Source organism: Pelodiscus sinensis, chromosome 4 (genome assembly GCF_049634645.1).
Source record: "Pelodiscus sinensis isolate JC-2024 chromosome 4, ASM4963464v1, whole genome shotgun sequence".
NCBI classification, from domain to species: domain Eukaryota; kingdom Metazoa; phylum Chordata; order Testudines; family Trionychidae; genus Pelodiscus; species Pelodiscus sinensis.
This window is the reverse complement of record NC_134714.1, coordinates 111587866-111608305: the sequence shown is the minus strand read 5'-3', so window position 1 is coordinate 111608305 and position 20440 is coordinate 111587866. Positions and strand designations below refer to the sequence as shown.

The following is a 20440-nucleotide window of genomic DNA, read 5'->3' as shown; positions in this document are numbered from 1 at the left end:
TCTGCACTTGGCCCCCTGGCATTTGTCTCTCCTGCACCCCTGTCCCTTGGTTCCTTCCCCTTTCTTCTTCTTCTCCTGACCTCCTCCCCTCCTCTCCCCTCCCCTCCGCACAAGCCCCTTCCACATATTTTTCCCCTCCCCTCCCCACAGCCCAGCCCCTCCTCCTCCCCAGGGGCCAGCTCTAGGTTTTTTGCTGCCTCAAGCAAAACATTTCCCCTCCCCCCTTTGTTGTTCTTTTACATGTTTGCATTTTGCAATGGGGGTTTTTTTTGTTTTTCTTTTTTGTCCCGGCATTTTAGCCCTATAAATAGCAAATAGCATTTTCATTTTTTTTTCCATAAAGGCAAAGGTGCTTCAAGTGAACTCCCCCTTTCACTCCCTGCTGGGTCACAGCAGCCTTTTCCCTGCCCTGTGCAGCCCCTTCTATGGGCAAGCACCCTTCATTCCTGACCGACAGGGGGAGCAGGGTACAGGGACAGTACATAGCCAAAGGGGTGCAGGGAACAGTGGGGGAGTACAGGGGTGGCGCGGGGAACGGGAGGCACAGAGCCAGAGGGATGCAGGGATCGGGGGGAGCAGGGTGCGATGGACGCACGGGGAATGGGATACGAGGAACGGGAGGGGCAGAGAGATCAGGGTCTAGGGGCAGTGCAGGGAACGGGCAGCACAAAGCTGGGGGCAGGGATCGGGGGGAGCAGGGTGTGGGGTATAAGGGCAGCGCAGAGCCAAAGGGTTGCAGGGAAGACGGAGAGCAGGGAGTCTGGGGTGCAAGGGAGTCGTGGGAAATGGGCAGCACAGAGACAAAGGGGGGCTGGGGGCATGGCAGGACTGGAGCTGGCGGGGCGGGCCCTGGCTGTGCCGCGCGCCACAGCCAGCTCCCAGGGACACGCGCCCAGAGCCGAGCTGCCGTGGCCCTTCAAAATCAGCGGGGCCAGGTCACACCAGCGTCCTGGCATCCCGCCCTGCCTCCTCGTGCCGGAGCTGCATGCAGGCAGCCTGGTGGGAAGAATCACTGTACTTCCCTCTTCCCATTGGTGCTGTGCTTTTCCGCCAGCTGGCGGATCAGATGGGGCCACGCTGCCCGTAGTGTGGGCTTCGGCCAGCCCGTCACAACGGCCCACCGGGCCAGTCCACCCCTGCACTCGCCAGCTGGAAAAATGTACTCGCCATGGGTGAGCAGGTGAGTGCATTTGTCGAGCCCTGCCAGTGAGGGTACGGCTAGACTGCAGGAGGTTTTCCAGGATTCCAGAGATATCCTGGAAAAACTCTTCCACTCTCAGGGATGCATTTGTTCTTCCGCTTTTTTTAGTGGAAGAGCAAACATGCTCTTTCGGTAACCCCTATATTCCTTGTTCCACAGAGAATGGGGTGGGTTAGGGTTATTAACCATTATTCCACAAGGAATAAGGGGGATTCCAAAATAAGGGGTTTTTCTAACATTTGGTCCAGTCTAGACAGGCCAAATATTGGAAAAACCTCTACCTACAGAAGAATTGGGGAAAAAAGTAGCAGTGTAGAGTGTATAAGGGCTGGGGATAGCAAGTGATAGAGAGGAGGAGAATAGAGAGGGCGGGGCTTCAAGGAAGGGGTGGGGTCTTGGGGGAAGGGTGGGGCAGTAGGTCTTTGCATGTTCTGAGATTTAAAAAGGGACCTTGGGTGTAAAAAGGTTGGAGACCACTGCCCTAGCTGCATAGGTGAACACTAGGGCACTGTTTCCCAATTGTATTTGACCACGGAACCCTTTTAAACTCGAAAGAATTTCACAGAACCCCTAATAACAGTCTTATATCTGGAGCAGGGTGTCAGAGCAAGCTGGGAATGTGGGGTCTTGGTGGGGGGAGGGGAGCGAGGGTGATTTGGGTGTGGGGTCTGGGCATGAGGGGGAATGCTTACTTAGCTTGGCACCCTGCTGCAGCAGGGAAAGCTGTGCTCTTGTTCCCCCAGCAGGGGGGCGGGAGAGGGAGCTCAGTCTTCTCCTCTCCTCCTCCCTCCCCCCATGTAGTGGGGATCTTAACGCGGCCTGGTCCCGCCGCCCGCCTCCTCCAGGGCGAGAAAAGCTGCTCCCCATCTCCCTGGTCTGCTGGGGGAGCCAGCAGACCAGGGAGACGCTAAGCAAAGCGGCGGAGGACCCGGGGCCGGACCCGCGGCGCTTCCAGCTGATCTGGAAGCGCCGTGGGTCCGGCCCCGGGTCCTCCGCCGCTTTGCTCAGTGTCTCCCTGGTCTGCTGGGGGGGGGACGCAGCTAGTGCCCCCCCCCCCCCAGCAGACCAGGGAGACGTGAAGCAAAGCCCGGGGCCTGTGGTAGAGCACCAACCCGGCAGCACCCCAGCTGCTCTGCCCCAGGAGTCCTGATTCAGCCGCTGCTGATCAGTTTTAGCAGCGGCTGAATTAGGACGTCTGGGGCATAGCAGCTGGGGTACTGCTGGGTTGGTCCAATAGCGCCGAGGAGTGGCTGTGCTACTGGACCAACCCAGCAGCACCCCAACTGCTCTGCCCCAGGCGTCCCCAAGTCAGCCGCTGCTGAAACTGACCAGCGCTGACTACAGGAAGCCTGAGGCAGAGTTGCAGCTGACTTGGGGCCGCCTGGGTTTCTTAAGTTGAATCTGTATGTAAGTCAGAACTGGCATCCAGATTCAGCCGCTGTTGAAACTGATCAGTTTCAGCAGCGGCTGACGCCAGTTCCGACTTCCATACAGATTCAACTTAAGAACAAACCTACAGTCCCTATCTTGTACGTAACCCGGGGACTGCCTGTACAAGGGAGAGAGGGGGGCAGCACACGGGGGGCAGCGAGCCTGACCATCCCCCAAGGAGGGTGGCAGAGCCCGAGTGCATCCCGAGGGGAGAGCAGAGCCCCAGCCGAGTTCTGCGCAGCCCCTGCTGGGGTGCAGGCCACAGTTTAAAAATGCCACGGTCCAGGAGCGGCTGCTTGGTGCCTTGGACCTGCCCATCCCTCTCCTCCCAGCAGCAGTGGCTGCTGTACTAAGCCATTGCCGGCCCACGAAGAGGAGGAGGCTGCGCGGACCCACGGTGCAGGGTCAGTCCTGCTGGGTGGGGCAGCTGCAGGGGATGGGGGAGGGGCCAGAGGCGCAGGGCCGGTGCCACTTGTGAAAGAGGCTGGTTTGAGCCCCGGCTCCACTGGCACCGAGACACGTTACGGGGATGGGGCGCCCGAGCGTCTAGTTCCCCATTGGGGGGGGGGGGGTTTGTGCCTTGGGCCGCCGGTGGCCGCAGCCCCCCCCGCCTGGAGCCCGAGCCTGGAGCGGGCTGGCCAAGGGCAGCGCGCAGAGCGGACGGCGGGGCCGGCTGTGCAGGCAGCAGGAAGAGGCGGGGACGGCACCGTGTAGACACGATTAACGGATAAACCGGATTTACCGGCTCATCCCCGCTGGGAGAGGGTCGCTCACTCGGGAAGGGGCGGGGGGAGCCAGATTTTAAGCCAGCTCTCCCTGCGCGCTGGCCCCGCCCCCACTCGTAGGGAGCCGGCCTGAAGGAGGCAGCAGCGGCGGAGGGGGCGGGGGAGGCTGTCGCAACAGCGGCCCGGCGCGTGCGGCGGCGCCTCTCTCCCCGCCGCGGCCAGCAGTGGGAATGGCCCCGCCCCCAGCCCGCGCGCCAGTTCAGCCCCGGTGTATGCTGGGATTTCTCAGCAGGCCTCGGCAGCGCCAGCTGGGAGCCGGAGGCCTGTCGTGCCGCGGTGCACGCCGGGATTCCTAGTCCTCCGCCTTCGGCTGAGGGGGACCGCCGCTCTGGTTGGCCAGCGCGCGGACGGGGCGGGAGTCGCGAGCTGACGTCTCTTCCGGCGGAAGGGGTGAGCCACGGCCCCCGCCTCCTGGTCTCTCTTTCGCTGCCCGGCGCCATCATGGGTCGCATGCACGCTCCGGGGTAAGCGGCGGTGGCGGCGCCGCGCTTGTTCCCCGGGGGCCCCGCGTGGGGTCGGGGCGGGCAGCGCGAGGCCGGTTCCCTGCGCGGGGCTGCGTCTCGCCTTCGGCCCCGCGGCGCCGGGGGCACGTGCCGGGCTCGCACCGCGGGTCCTGCGTCGCGCTCAGCCCCCCGGCCGGCGCCGCCGCTGCTGCGGGAATTAGCGCGCGCGCCTGCCCTGCGGCCCCTCCCTCCCCCCCGCAAGAGCCTCGTGTGAGGGCAGCCGCCGGTGTCCCGCTCGGGCCGCCACAGGCCGGGCTCGGAGCGGCGAGGCCGATCGCTGCGGGCCGGGGCATAGAGGCCAAGGGGGAGCCTGCCCAGGAGGAGACGCGGCAGGCGCTAAGAGCGGGCTCGGCATGGGGAGGTACCAACCCCGGGGGTTGCCGCCTTGCAGGTGTCGCCCGGGTGCCCGGGGGTTTCTGTGTGGAGCGTTTTCCATTCAGCGCCCTGTGCCTCTCTCTCAAACAGGAAGGGCCTGTCCCAGTCAGCCTTGCCCTATCGACGCAGTGTGCCCACAGTAAGTACATCTCTAGCGTGCTTGCTACATTAACTCTTGCACCAGTGGTTTCAATCGAGCTGGTGTGTTCAGTGTTAAATGATCTGATTGTCCCACATGCTCCCAGTTTGGGGGATGCGTTTCATGCCCCCTCCCCATACAAACATAACTTGAAAACAAAGCATAGCTTGCAGTACCTATTTACCTACATGAGTTTCATGTGCAGACAGGTAGCTTGGTGCCCAAATTTTGCTGATTTGGCTGAGGATTGTAGAGTTAGTCAGTAGAAAGTTAGAGTCTACAACTTAGTGGCTGTTCCTTTTGCTTGAAAAGAGTTTGTGGTCTCTTAAGACATGTCTGTGCATGGACATAGGACACTTAACTAAAGGTATGAATTTAAAGCACATGAACTACTTGTACAAATGCTTTCAGATGTAGTGGCCTTGGTTGACTTCAGCTTAATTTACTTATGCAACAAATCTAAAGTGAACTAAGGCCACTGTACATCTGAAAGAGCAGTCTCTCGGGTTAAATGTGCTCTAAGTTGGTATCTTCAGTTGATTAGAGTTAACTTTCCTGACTATCCTGTAAGAATGATCTTTGCTATGAATACAACAATGAGGTGAGCCCTCCAGTGCTGCTACTAGAGCAGTCTTCCCTCAAGAAAATCTGGAAGTCAGTTTGAAATGTTATTCATTTAATAAAATATATTCTTATTAAAAACTGTTTTCCTTTTCAAGTTATTTTAAGTGATGTTTATACAGGCCTTGAAATCTACTGGACCCAAATTTACATTACTTGTTTGTATGAGACAAGTTTGTATGACCAATCAGACAGTAAAACCAAATAACTACCAGGGACTGTAACTGAAAATCCAGTTGCAGAGACATTTCATTGGTGTTACAAATTTGAGTCCATTTAATTCTATTTAGGTTTTCTTATTAGATTGTTGTGGAACATCTTTACTTTACGTTTTGTCCGTTTAGTGTTCTAGTCACGGAGACAATCTTTACTTCAGACCAAAAAATGCCTTTTAATAATTCACTCTCCAGAACCATTTCTATATCACTTCTGACATGGAGTTTTACCAGAATTGTTTTTTTAGCATGTCCCCATGTGCAACATAGTCATAGTAGTTGAACTGCTGCAATGGGTTTTGTAATAAGTCCTTGTGATTGTTTCATTACTGTTATTTTTTGCCAGCCCAAGTTAGGGATGTAAAATCCCATTTAATTGGTTAAACTGGGGGGTGGTGCAGAAGGGGCATTCAAGCCCAGCCAGAGTAGCCCTTGCCTGTGACACACCCAGGCTCACCAGGGACAGAGGCTACTCTAGCCCCCACCAATTGGTAAGCATCACATAGTAAGGGTGATGCTTACTGGTTAAGCTTTCAAATCCCTAGTTCAAGTTTCATTTCTGCTTTTGGGTACCACAAAACAACGTATCTCCAGCTTCTAGGGATTGTGGATTGCTCGTGTGGATGTGCGCTTCTAATGATTAGCGCTGTTCCATGCGTTCCACTAGTGAAACATGGTAGGAGTATCGCCTTTATAGTGCATGTCTGCAAATGAATACAGAAATGTGCATATCCCCTTCCTAATATTTAATAGATTTACTGGATTTCAAAAATATTAGTTGTAGCTTCTTCTATGTAATCTATATTCATCCATTTTTTCTAGTGGTTAAAACTTACGTCTGATGATGTAAAAGAGCAGATCTATAAACTCGCTAAGAAAGGTCTGACTCCCTCACAGATCGGTAAGTTTTCTGAACTTTTATAAAGAATGGATTTTTAAACATCAAATCTGGGTTTAATTTTATTTTTGCCAAAACTTTTTGCTGACATTGGATAACTTAATGTGAAACCTTAATGTCTGTTTTGATTTTTTTCCCTGTTTATCATATGGGAGATCTGGGGAGTTAAGTAAAATTAATTGTTAAAGTGCTTTGGGGTCCAGAAGTTCTGTTGCTCTGGTAAGATGTCTCACTGTGATGATTGTTTTCCAACCATTCGCAGTTTCCACCGGAAAGGTCTTCCTTAATGTTGGGTTAGCCTTCCTTGGATGTCTGAGTGAGCCTCTGATACGGTATTGTAGGATTGTTAATAAGATTTTCTTGGCATAAAGTATATAAATTTTAATTCCAGGTGTAATCCTAAGGGACTCTCATGGTGTTGCCCAAGTTCGTTTTGTCACTGGCAACAAAATCTTAAGGATCCTTAAGTCCAAGGGACTTGCCCCAGACCTTCCAGAGGATCTGTATCACTTGATCAAGAAGGCTGTTGCTGTCCGTAAACATCTTGAGAGAAACAGAAAGGTAAACTTTAATTGTCACTCAAAGACCTTGGTCAAAGAGTGAAAAAGGTTTTTACCAAGATAAAAGTGCTTTAGGAACTTAAGCTAAACCTAGAAGAGTCTTGGGATTAATTAAAATTTCAATAAACAAATGAAGTATATAAATAGCAATGCTGTTGCAGCTTCATTTGTGAATTTTGGAGAGGGAACTTGGAGACTGTTCTGAAATTGCTATACATATTTGAAATAATACTACATATAATATACAAAGTGCAGATCAGTTTTCAATGCTAAGTATGTGTTTTCTGATCTTTATTTGACTGGTAACCGATGTCTAGGCAGAGATTTTCAGTGTTCTTCAGGAAATGTTGGCCATTACTTCATCTCAGTAAAATTTAAAGGGTACAGTTGATAGACTCGTATTGCTTATAAAACAATACCATTTTGGACTTCCCTGCCTTATACTTAAGTCTGGTTCATGAGTCAAAGAGCAGGATCAAACTCAGAGTGGGGATACCGTGGCCCTTTACAATTGCTGTGGGAAATACACAAATACTTTCTCTTTCACCAAAGCTTGTTTTAAGTGTAGCTAGATCTCTTTGGGTGTTATAATGGGAATTTCTTGATTCCTTTCCTTGCTAAGGATAAAGATGCCAAATTTCGTCTGATTCTGATTGAGAGCAGAATTCACAGGCTGGCTCGCTACTACAAGACCAAGAGAGTACTTCCACCCAACTGGAAGTAGTAAGTGTTCTTTTTGTTTCCAACCTGGAAGTCCAACAAGACTAGTTGACAGTGGAATTGAATCCCCCACCCTCATTCTAGGGGGAAACACTGAGATAACACACGCACACCCCTGAATAAGGAAGCAAAGCGGTGCCTGCTTCCAAACTTGACTAGGTTTGAAAATCTAGTAAACATGTGGTCTGATATAGTGACCAGCAGCAGCTAGAGGAGCGTACATACAGAAAACCCCCACCTTATGATGGCCTGAGTTGCGACCAACCACTCCTCCCCCCCCCCCCCCCCCCGGGCATTTACGACCACTTTTGTAAGTGCAGAAGGGGCAGAAACCCTCCAACTTGCATCCTTGGCCCACATTTATGACAGCACATGGTGCCTATCGTAAATGCAGGTTTGAATTACGGTGCCCCCGACTTGCGATGCTTCCCCAGGAACCGATCGCATCGCAAGTTGGGGGCTGCTTGTAAACTGCAATCTACTGTACCTTATTTATTTAAAATTTGTCCTTTTCTGTGGTTCCCGCTTCACTTTAATTGCTTGGGTCAGATTGCTCACTATAGTGATCGATCAACCATTTGCAATTTCCACCAGAGAGGTTTTCCTTGGTGTTGGCTAAACTTTCCTTCACTAAGTTAGCTCCTATAATTCTGAAAAGCCTAATTTCAGCTAGCTAAGCTGTTCTTTGCTCCAGTCAAATACAGAAAAGTTTATTTGCAGCAAAGTTTGATGAAGTTGCTGCTGCATTGACAGCATCCAAATTAGAGGAAAGTAATTACTTTTTTTTTTTTTTTTTTTTCAGTGAGTCTTCCACGGCCTCTGCTTTGGTTGCATAGGAGTTCACTCTTTTTACTGAAAGAATAAAGTCATATTAAAGACTTGTGCTGTCTTCTAAATTGTGTGGATGTTTCATTAAATGCTAAGCTTTGCAAAACTGGGTATAAAGTACGTCTGCATATATCTATAAGGATATTAAAAAAATAGCGGTATGTGTAATACTTTGGATCACATTTGGAGGGGGTATGCAATGAACTGCATACCAGTTCAGCATAGTTGCACTTCAGAATGTTCTCACTGAAGCCTGTGCACAACCTGATCTGTGACTGACAGTTGCTGCTGAACATCCAGTTTCTGAATTTTGTCTTTACCTTGAGGTGCTATTGTAAAACCACGTTTTCTAAATTGTGGCAGGAAGGAGAAACAAGTAAACCATTTCCTTTTTCTGGTGAGGCAAATTCAAATTGAACTGCTGTGTTTCAGTCTGGGGGAAAAAGTTGGAAATACAGTGGTTGAATCCAGCCCTTTTAGAATGCCAATCAAACATTATTTGCTGTTGCAGTGCTTTACAGATGGGTATGTTCTTATGTAGAGCTTATGTTGCAGTGTGAAAAGACATGGTAATAGATGCACGCTTTCCCGTTTGTTAGAACTTCATAATATCCATAACTGATGGCTCCTGTATTATTTTGCAGAGCTACGATTCCCTTGCTCTTAGCACTACCTGAGTCTGGAGGGTCTGTGTTTAAATAACCCGCTAACAAGAAAATATATATAATTGCAGTTGTACAAGAATAGTGTGTCTGATCTATCTGTGTTGTAATAGAGTAAGAGAACTAGCTAGCTGTAATCCTGCTTGAGTCTTATGCCACTAAAATCTGTCCTTTGCCCTTTTTAAAAAAGCGGGCTTTCAAATCACTTTTGGCAGGTTAGTTTTAAAATATTTTGGTTAGACACCTTGATGAAGAGCAAAGATTGTGCTCCCTTAGGCTTTCTGTACATATAAGGCAGAATTTCTTGCCTTAAATGTTAAATCTAGTATCCTTTTTTACATGAAGGCCAAGGGAGGCTTGCAAGCTTCAACAAAGCAATCCTTACCTGTTGTAAATTGGGCTTTGTTGGAATAACTGATTTCAGAGGCAAGCTCTTACTAGAGAGGCCTCCTTTCTCAGTGGTGTTTCTCCTCTTGGCTTAGAATACTATCCTAGGACTGGCTGCCAAGACCCTGCAGTTCCTGGAGTGCCAAGGCTACTGTCTGTCACACTGACCTGTATCATCTCATTTCCTTATAGTCACCAATCTGTATTTCTCTGTTTATTGACTTACACATTGCACCATAAGCATGTAGGGCAGGATCTGTGTGTTTTACGTTTGTACAGTCTGCCTTGCACATGGGGAACCTGCACTGTGATTGGACCGGGGTGAGTAACAAAGCTGTGACTAGCATTCAGTCTGGAGCAGAATGCTTCCTCTCTCTTCCCCCCCCCCCCCCCCCCATTCCCCTCCATGGTACTCCTGCTTTTAACACACACCACCACCACCACCACCACTTCCCCCCTCCCCCCCACCCCTACCCTGTGTAATTAGGGACAGGTCATGGACTTCCATTAACTTTTGTTTATTACCTGTGACAATCAGAGAGAGGAGTGTCCTCATTAAATAGAAGCTGGGGTATATCGGGCTGGGAGTGCTCTCTTCCACACTAAGACTGTCTATACTCGCGGCATCTTGTGCAAGAAGTCTTGTGCAAGAAAATGTCCACACTGCCATGTGTGAGCTGTGCTTTTGCACAAGCTGCTCCCATGGCAGTGTGGACGCTCTCTTGCGGAAGAAAGCTCCAACGGCCATTTTAGCCATAGGGCTTTCTTGTGCAAGAAATCCCTGCCGAGCGTCCACACTGCCCTCTTCTGCAAGAGCTCCTGTGCAAGAGGGTTTACACCTGTTAAAAAAGAGCCTAGCTGTTGCGCAATAAGCCCTTTTACCATGCCGTACTGTAAATTTCCTTGCACAAGAGTAGGCGGGCAGTATAGGCGCTCTGCGGCTTCTTGTGCAAGAACGGCCATACTTGCGCAAGAAGCCGCGAGTGTAGACAGCCTCTGGGATTGCCTTCACTGCTGAGTTGACCTGCCTCCCATTTATACAACCACCCATAAGTGGGCTTTACTTGTCTGGGGCTATAGGCTAAAACCTATTTTCAGTTGGGATGGTAAGCTGCCAGCTTGAAGTGAGGAGACACACTTCATAGCCTGCCAACACCAGCCCACAACTTCCATATTTCTATGACACAGCCAGAAACAGGTCCTCTTAACAATTCAGTGGGAAAGAATCGTACAGCACTGTAACATAGTGCAGAACGGCATGGGACAGACCCTCAAGGCCTACTGACCTCCTGGGGTAAGAGCAGCACCCATGTGGACATACGTACCTTCATGTGGCCTTGGGAAAAGGATGGTTAATTTCTTCCAAAGCATCAAGTATCCACCTCTGCTGAGCATTCCTGGAGCAATAGTGTACAGTGACAGCATGGTGATTTATCAGCACCTTTACAGGCTAGGGATGTTAAAATGTGTTTACTTGTGTAAAAGCTAGCCAAAAACTCAAAGTAATAGTTAAATGTTTAAGTAAATCAGAAGCAGGAAGCCTGGTAAACAACCAGTGGGGCCCTTGGACAATCAAGATGCTAAAGGAGCACTCAAAGATGATAAAGTCATAGCAAAGAAGCTAAATTAATTCTTTGCTTCAGTCTTCATGGCTGAGGGTACTGGGGAGATTCCCAAACCTGAGCCATTCTTTATCTGAGGAATTGTCCTAGATTGAGATCATTAGAGGTGGTTTTGGAACAAATTGATAAACTTAACAAGTCACTGGGACCAGATGACATTCACCCAAGAATTTTGAAAGCACTCAAATAGGAACTTGCAGTACTATTAACTCTGGTTTGTAATCTATCCTTTAAATCAGCTTGGCTGTGTCTAGACTGGCAAGTTTTTCTGCAAAATCATGTGATTTTGTGGAAAAACTTGCCAGCTATCTACGCTGGCAGCTTGAATTTCTGGAAAAGCACTGATGATCTCATGTAAAATCGTCAGTGCTTTTCCGGAAATACTATGCTACTCCCGTTTGGGCAAAAGTCTTTTTCCGAAAGACTTTTGCGCAAAAGGGCCAGTGTAAACAGCACAGTAGTGTTTTCTGCAAAAAAGCCCCGATCGCGAAAATGGCGATCGGGGCTTTTTTGCGGAAAAGCGTCCATGGCCAATCTAGACGCGCTTTTCCGAAAATGCTTTTAATGGAAAATTTTTCCGTTAAAAGCATTTTCGGAAAATCATGCCAGTGTAGACGTAGCCCTCCTGTACCTAATGACTGGAAGATAGCTAACATGATGCCAATATTTAAAAACGGCTCTAGAGATGATACTGGCCATTTCAGATTGGGAAGTCTAATGTCAGTACTGGGCAAATTAGTTGAAACTATAGTAAATAAAATTGTCAGACACATGGATGAATATAATTTGTTGGGGGAAAGCCAACATGGTTTCTGTAAAGAGAAATCATGCCTTATCTACTTAGAGGGGTCAACAAATGTGTGGACAGGGGGGATCCAGTGGATATAGTATACTTAGAGTTCCAGAAAACCTTTGACAAGGTCCCTCACCAAAGGCTCTTAAATAAGTTGTCATGGGATAAGAGGGAAGGTCCTTTTGTGGATTGATAACTGGTTAAAAGACAGGACACAAAAGGGTAGGAATAAATGGTAAGTTTTCCAAATAACTAGTGGGGTGCCTCAAGGGTCTGTCCTGCAACCCATCCTATTCAAATTATTTGTAAATGATCTAGAGAGAGTGGTAAACAGTGAGGTGGCAAAATTTACTTAGTGCACAGTCAACCTGTGGAATGCCTTGCCAGAGGATGTGTTAAAGACTAGGACTTTAAAAGTTAAAAAGAGAGAGAGAGACATTAATGGATCTAACTTCCATGAATCTATTAGCCAGGATGGGTAGGAATGGTGTCCCTAGCCTCTTTCTTTGCAGGTGGATGACAGGGGAGGGATCATATGAGGATTGCCTGTTGTGATCCCTCCCTCTGAGGCATCTGGTATTGGCCACTGTCAGCAGAAAGGATACTGGGCTAGATGGATCGTTGGTCTGACCCAGTACGGCTGTTCTTATGTGGAAACTTGTATCTGCTGAAATTTTCAGCTGATGTGCGGCGCGTGTACAGCCAGGAGCCAGTGCTCAGCAGGAGCTGGCTTTAATGCTTTAATGCCAGCTCCCTGCAAGCGCCAGCTCCTGCCCTCCCTTGCTGCCTCTGTATCAGGTGGGGAGGGGTGTTTCAGTCAGCTGAGCAGGGGCCACAATGCACAGGGAATGGTTACTTACCTGTAACTGTTGTTGTTTGAGATGTGTTGCTCATGTCCATTCGAATTAGGTGTGTGCACCATGTGCACTGTGTCTTCCAGAGCATTTTCCCTAGTGGTACCTGTAGTGACAGCAGGGTGCCCCCTGGAGTGGCGCCACCATGGCGGGGCATGAATACCCCTGTTGGCGCTCCCCCACCTCAGTTCCTTCTTGTCGGACTCTCCGACGAAGGGAAGGTAGGGGGAGAATCGAATGGACATGAGCAACACATCTCGAAGAACAACAGTTACAGGTAAGTAACTGTTCTTTTCTTCTTCGAGTGGTTGCTCATGTCCATTCAAATTAGATGACTTCCAAGCCAGCCCCACTTCAAGGAGGAGGGGTCGGAGCACTCAGAAAGAGAAGTCCACGAAAGTTGAACAATCCAAACAAATTTATTTAACTAAGCAAACAGAAAAAACTGTAGAAAAGTGCAATGTGGTACAGAAAAAAACAAACATATTTACAATACAGAACTGAGGACTGCAGAGCCCAGTCCTGCGTCCTCCTTGGCTTGCTGTGCCAGCGCATAATGTGGGAGTTATGTAAAGGTATGGATCGACGATCATGTGGCCGCCCTGCAGATTTCAGTGATTGGAACCTGCACCCCAAAAGCTACACAGGACACCTGTGCCCTGGTGGCATATGCTGTAACCTGGGGCGGGACCTTCCCGGCCAGGGCATAACACTCTCTGATACACTCTGTGACCCAATTGGACAACCTCTGGGTCGATATGGGGAGCCCTTTCTTGCTGTCGCTGACAGAATGAATAAACAATTGTGTGGACTTGCGAAAGGGTTTAGTCCTATCAATATAAAAAGCTAGCGCATGTCTAGCATCCAGGGAATGGAGCACTTGCTCATTAGGGGAGGCATGGGGCTGTGGAAAGAAAACCGGGAGGTACATTTCTTGGGACAAATGGAATGGTGACACCACCTTGGGAGAAAGGCCGGATGAGGGCGGAGCCTCACATTGTCAGAAAACACTAGGTAGGGTGGGTTTACAGTTAATGCCCTCAGCTCGGAGACCCTGCGAGCTGATGTAATGGCCACAATGAACGCAACCTTCATAAGAGAGGTGCTTCAAAGAGATGTGGCCAGTGGGTCAAAGGGGGGCGACACAAGTCTAGACAACACGAGGTTAAGGTCCCAAGGGGGTCTAACCGAAGGGTACAACTTATCCAAACCCTTAATGAACCTTTTGACCACAGGGTCAGAAAACAGAGAGACTCCAGCCAAACCAACATGGAAGGCAGAGAGAGATGCCACATGGACTTTGATAGAGGAGGCAGAGAGGCTACCAGACCTAAGCTCAAAAAGGTAGTCCAGAATGGACAAGATGGGTGCACTCCCCTTCCGGACATCCAAGACAAGAACCGCCGCCACTTGGCTGCGTATAACCGCCTGGTAGATGGTTTCCTACTACTTAGGAGCACCATCTGAACCTCCTGGGAATAGTCTGTTTCTGGCTGGGTCAGCCACGGATAAACGTGGCTGTTAGATGGAGAGAGCTGAGATTCGGGTGAACCATGAGGCCCCCGTCCCAAGGCTGGGTCAGGAGATCCCAAACCGGTGGGAGCGTTATAGGATCCTCGATGAGCATATCCACCAGGATAGGGAACCAGAACTGCCTGGGCCACCAAGGGGCTATCAGGATGACCTGAAGGTCTTGACCCTGGTCAGAACCCTGGGAATTAGGGGAAACGGAGGGAAAGCATAGAGGATGCCCGCCAGCCACGGCACGGTTATAGCATCCCCCCTGGAGTGTTCCCCCAGCCCCAACAGGGAGCAGTAACTCTAGCACTTGGTGTTGCCTGCCAAGGCAAACAGGTCTACTAGGGGACAACCCCACCTGAGGAAGACCTGACGAAGAGCCAAATCCTTGAGAGACCATTCGTGGGCTCCAAAGGACCTGCTCAGAGCATCGGCCAGCAAGTTTTTGCACCCCGGCAGGTACTCTGCCTGCAAAACTATGTTGTGCGCTACGCACAGGTCCCAGAGGCATAGAGCCTCGTGGCAGAGGAGAGGCGACCGGGCTCTCCCCTGTCTGTAGAGGAAAAACACAGCTGCCGTGTTGTCCAGGCGGACCAGGACAGAGCGGCGAGACAGCTTCGACAGGAAGGTCTCGCAGGCTCTCCTGACTACCCTGAGCTCCCGGCCATTTATGTGCAGAGCCCACTCTACAGGGGACCACAAACCCTGGGTTCTGTGACACCCCAGATGTGCTCCCCAACCTAAGTCGGAAGCATCTATGACCAGTGTAAGCGACAGAGGAGGTGCAGTGAACGGAACCCCGCTGCACACCACCGCCTCCTGGGTTCACCATTGTAAGGAGGCTATCACCACCGGAGGCACTGTGAGAACCATGTCCCGGGGACCCCTGGACTGGTTGAATGCCCTTGCCAACCAGGCTTGTAGAGGCCTGAGCCTCATTGGAGCATGGCATACCACATACGTACATGCCGCCATGTGTCCCAGTAGCCTCGAGCAGACTCGGATGGTTGTGATGGGGTACTGGGTTAACTTGGAGACCACTATGGACAGAAACCTGGTTCTGGGGAGAAGTGCTCTCACCAGCCTGGCATCCAGGAGGGCACCTATGAATTTGAGGTGCTGAAAGGGAATCAACGATGACTTTTCCTCATTTAGCATGAGTCCTAGCCTTACGAAGAGGGCCCTTGTGAGGGAAACATGGGCCTTCACTTGGTTGTAGGAAAGACCACAAATCAGCCAGTCATCTTTGTACAGAAAGACGTGTACCCCTTTTTAGTGGAGGAACGCCACTACGACCGCCATGCATTTTGTAAAAACCTTTGGTGCTGTTGAAAGGCCGAATGGGAGCACTGTAAATTGAAAGTGGCATCGGGAAACAATAAAAAGGAGAAACCTCCTGTGGCTGGGTCTTATTGCCACATGGAAGTAAGCATCCTTGAGATCGAGAGTTGCGTACCAGTCTCCTAACTTCAAAACCGGGATAACAGAGGCCAGGGTTACCATTCTAAACTTGGATTTCACCACCGTCTTCTTGAGGTCCCTGAGATCTAAGATGGGATGAACCCCACCCTTGGGTTTTGGGACAACGAAATACCGGGAGTAAAACCCCTTGCCCTTCAGATGTGAAGGGACCCTCTCCACGGCTCCCTTTTCAAGGAGCGCTAACACCTCCTGACGGAGGATGCCTTTGTGAGAGGTGTCCCTGAAAAGGGACAGGGCGGGTGGGTTGGAAGGGAGTGAGACCAGGAAGGGGATGGTATAGCCATTTCTGACTATTTTTAGAACCCAGGCGTTGGTGATTTCTGCCCAGGCGTGGGCAAACCAGGATAACCTGGCCCCAAATGGGGGGCTAGGGTGGGAGGCTGGTGCGCGACTCTCTAGCAGCCCATCAAAAATGGTGCTTGGGCTGCTGGGAGGAGCCTTGACCAACCCCACAGGGGTTGTCCCCTCTTGGGCAACGTTGACAACACCTTGCGGACGAGGGGCCCGCAGCCGCCCCCGCACTCCCACTGGGGGCATGAGGACTCCAGTAATCCTCACGGGGGACCTGGGACTGCGTTCTCCCCTGCTGTCTGTAGGGCAGCTGATGACGCTGAGGGACCGGCGTGTGAATCCCCAAGAACCGGAGAGTAGATCTCGTGTCCTTAAGCATATGGAGCCTGGAGTCCGTGTGCTCCGAAAACAACGCTTTGCCATCAAAAGACAGGTCCTGGATCGTGGTTTGGACATGCGGAGATATTCCAGACACCTGCAGCCAGGCACCAAGGCGCATAACTACACCTGACGCCATGGTGCAGGCAGCAGAGTCAACAGTGTCCAGGGAAGCCTGAAGGGCCATGCGGGCGATGGTTCTGCCCTCCAAAGTCATGGCCACAAACTCCTGACGGGCCTCGGCAGGGAGCTTATCCTTAAACTTATCCACCGCCTGCCATGTATTATAAGCATATCGACTCAGCATCGCTTGCTGGTTAGCAATGCAGAGTTGCACCCCCCAGTAGCATACACCTTACGGCCCATCAGGTCAAGGCGTTTGGGCTCCCTAGCCTTCAGGGATGGCCCCAGCTGGGGAAGCCTCTCCTTTTGAGCCGCAGCCTGAACGACCAAGGACCCCGGAACAGGTTGGGAGTACAAGTGTTCGTGCCCTGACTGGGGAACATAATAGCGCCTCTCGACTCCCTTTAAGGTAGGAGCCAAGGTCGCCGGTGTCTGCCATAGGGTATTAGTAATCTTGGCCACGGTTTTATTAAGTGGCAAAGCCAAGCGGGCGGGGGGCATCGTCAGAGAGGATATCAATCATGGGGTCCGTGTCCTCCATTACTGGCTCCACTGTGACACCCAGATTGGAGGCCAGACGCCTAAGTAGATCCTGATGCACTCGAGCATCCATAGTAGGCAATGCCGGTGCGGGATTCACCCAGGCTTCATCAGGAGATGAAGATGATAATGACTTCTGGATCGGTACCAGATCTAGCGCAGGGCCCGGTTGAGGAGCCGGCTGGGCAGGCAGCACCCTTTGCGGAAGCAGCTCCGGCACCGAGGCTTGTGGCCCAGCAGCAGCATCTGTACTAACCGACCTCTGGGGGGAAGGAAGGGGTTGTGACAGCGATGCCTACAGTTGCGCTTGGTGCCCCGAGACACCGGACACCACAGAGGACGGCACAGGCCCCTGCCACTGGTGGTAAGCCCATGGTGTCCAGAAGGGCCATTGTGGTTGAGGTGGCCAAGTCTGATGCACATGCAAACGATCATGCCGGTGCTGGGAACAGGATCTATGACTCGAGGAAGCTCCCGAGGACTCCGACCTGAATGAGGCCGCATCAGTATCCGACGAGTAGTCAGATTCATGCCAGGGAGGTGCAGATGACAAATGCCTTGCCACCAAGGGGGGGCAAACCTGGCCATAGACTCGGGTTTGCCCACGTGTGTGCAATGAGGGCGTGCGGGAAGACAAGTCCTGGTGCTGCCAGGAGAGCCGGTTGCGGCACCGGTAGGACAGGTCCCGGTGCTGGGAGTGGAGCCGGTGCCGGGAAGACAGGTCCCAGTGCTGGTTGTGGTGCCGGCACGGTGCATGGCTGTGCTGTCGAAGTCGGTATCGGTTGCGAGACAAACCTCGAAGAGACTGATGTTACTAGTGATGGCGGCACTGGCATGGCCCACGCGGTTGGTGCCGGTGCCTGTAATGGTGCCGAAACCTGCGGTGTAGGCCCGACTTGGACTACCGGCTCAGAGACCTACCACGGGACGTTCTTGATCTCTTTGGTGCCGGGGAGTGAGAACTGTGCTCAGCCCTTGGTACCGATGCCCGTTCTCGAGATGGTGCACTGCGCACCGCAGAGTGTCCAGTCGGTGCTGGCTGTAAAGCTGCCTCCATGAGGAGAAGCTTTAAACAAGAGTCTCTCCCTCTCCCTCTTAGTGCACGGTTTAAACAACTTGCAGATCTTACAGGCATCTGTAAAGTGGCCCTCACCCAGACACTTCAGACAACTATTGTGAGAGTCTCCTTTGGGCATTAACTTCGCGCAGATAGCGCACGCCTTAAAGCCTTGCGGCCCTGGTATCCTCACCCCTGAAGGGGGAGAAGAAAAAGCAAAGAGACACTAACTATCTAACTAATTGAACTATTTACAACACTAAGAGAAACGGGAACCATTAACTGCTCTAACAGACTGTCACGGGCGGTAAGAAGGAACTGAGGTGGGGGAGCTCCAGCAGGGGTACTTATGCCCCACCATGGTGGCGCCACTCCAGGGGGCGCCCTACCAGCGCTACGGGTATCGCTAGGGAAAACGCTCTGGAAGATGCGGTGCACGTGGTGCGCACACCTAATTCGAATGGACATGAGGAACCACTTGAAGAAGAACTGGATTTAAAGACCACTCCCCATGTGTACCTCCCTCCCCCGTGCTGCTGTCTCTGTGGGGCAGGTGGCTCGCGGAGCCAGCACACACAAGCCCATGAGTACCAGGTACCAGCTCCCACACATCCCCTTGCCTCTGATACAGAGATAGCGGGAGGCGGGGGGGAGGTGGTGCATGGAATCGTTAAGATTAACCGATAAACCCAGGCTTATCAGTTAATTATGTAAACGGCTGTACGCTAACCCCGTAATTACATGCAGCTGTACATCTGAGTCTTGGAACATAATTTCTCATTATTACCGCCTATGCCAAATTTCAAGACATCAGGTTGCAGCTGCTAACAGTCCGACCTGGAATGGTAGGTCCTACATCCCCAGGAATAAATACACATGCATAATTCCTGTAGTCATTTAGAGAGAGGATGTGGGAACAAATGGGGAGAGATTAGTGCTCTGCATAAGGGGCTGGAAGGAAAGGAAGCCTCCGGCTAGTTAATGTTCACAGGATGCTCTAAGGATTTAAAGTGCTGTTTGAATACTAAGTATATATTATTATCCTGAAGGATTTTGTGGTATGCGATTGTTTATTTTGTGATGCCTTCCTATAAAAGATAAATAACAGGGAGCAATTGCTCAGCTCATGAGAACCACATTTAATCTTTGCAAAACTACAATTGCCCAGAACTTTATTTTTAAGTCCTCCCATAAAATATGGATGACTTTGTATCACATAATTTATTTCAAGGAAACACAAATGAAGATTATCTCAGTGATAAATCATTGCTGCCACTATAGTGCTGAAAATATTAAACGTTGGGCCTGGAAAGCAAAAAACAAAACACTACCTCTCAGCACATTTATGACTGTAACAATCAGAGAGGGCAGAAGCAGATTAATGATGTTTAGAAACAACATTCTGCTCCTCTGGTTTCTATGGAAAATACAGAAGTTGGCGAATGTGTTCTCAGTCACAGTTTCTAGCTACTTGCAGTCTTCAGCTTCAAATCTCACTGTATGTGAATTAGTCCTAAATTACAAAATGTATATAAAACCTATCTTGTTCATTCTCTAGGGAGAAGGAAAGAATGACTTAGTCTTGTTCTTCATAGCTAATAAAAAAGGAATAAATATGCCCATCTGCAAATCTTTTTGATGATTATTAGAGCTGTGAATATCCTTGAGCAGATCTGTGATTTGGCTCCTCCTAGCAGTACTTTGAGATGGAGGGCATCTGATTAGTCAGTTTTTTCACTGTTAATGCCACTGTTACAGCAAGCAGTGTAGTTAAAAAACATTGCACGTGTTTCCTGGATTCAAGGACCTGCTCCCACTTCCATTGAAGTAAATAGCACAATTCCCACTAAATTCACAGAGAGGAAGATTGGGCTTCCAAGCGCTCAGCATTGCTGGTGGGTTTGGTCTGAGCCAATGCAGCTGCACATTCATGCAGCTGTTTTGTTTCCTTTTAAATGCTGAAATCAATGAGTGAAACATTTGCTCTGTTGCTGGGCAGTCCCTTGCAATAAGTCTGCATAATCTGCATGATAATACATTGCCTTACCATAGTAACCTGCAACCACTGCATGCTGGGGCAACAGAAAATGGTTCAGCAAAATTCACAGTACAAGTGGGATGGTGGCAAATTGCTCATTCCCCTTTTATTCTTCTGCAGGATTTTTTGAAAAGCTTTGAGTCTCAGGAGCTAAGCATTTTTTCCCCTTCCTCCCCACTGTGAGAGAACTTTTTCTTCCAGAGCAAGTTGGAAGGCTATAATACTGTAATGAACAGTGTGTTGACTAGTGCAGGCTCTTTCCTTTCATCAGCAGGATTTATTAAAGACATCAATCAGCCCAGGTCAAGTAACTGGAGTTATATACATATAAAAGGTTAATGCAGTAAAAGGCAGTGCCACACATACCAGAGACAACTGTAAATAGTCTGACTAATACAGAATTATTAGGGGATAGCTAG

General features: G+C 50.2%; 1 protein-coding gene and 1 non-coding gene across 2 annotated transcripts; both read left to right on the top strand.

Moving 5' to 3' along the window:
• The first annotated feature begins 3771 nt into the window (after nucleotides 1-3771).
• Nucleotides 3772-8326, top strand: RPS13 (ribosomal protein S13). The gene is made up of 6 exons (XM_075928064.1): nucleotides 3772-3881; nucleotides 4386-4434; nucleotides 6093-6171; nucleotides 6560-6729; nucleotides 7351-7451; nucleotides 8251-8326. Exons 1-6 carry the CDS (start codon nucleotides 3859-3861, stop codon nucleotides 8282-8284), a joined length of 456 nt encoding a protein of 151 aa, XP_075784179.1. The 5' UTR covers nucleotides 3772-3858; the 3' UTR covers nucleotides 8285-8326.
• LOC112547674 (small nucleolar RNA SNORD14) lies at nucleotides 6398-6488 on the top strand. The gene has a single exon (XR_003091467.1). It is a non-coding gene; the product is annotated as a small nucleolar RNA SNORD14 (small nucleolar RNA).
• Nucleotides 8327-20440: the final 12114 nt, after the last annotated feature.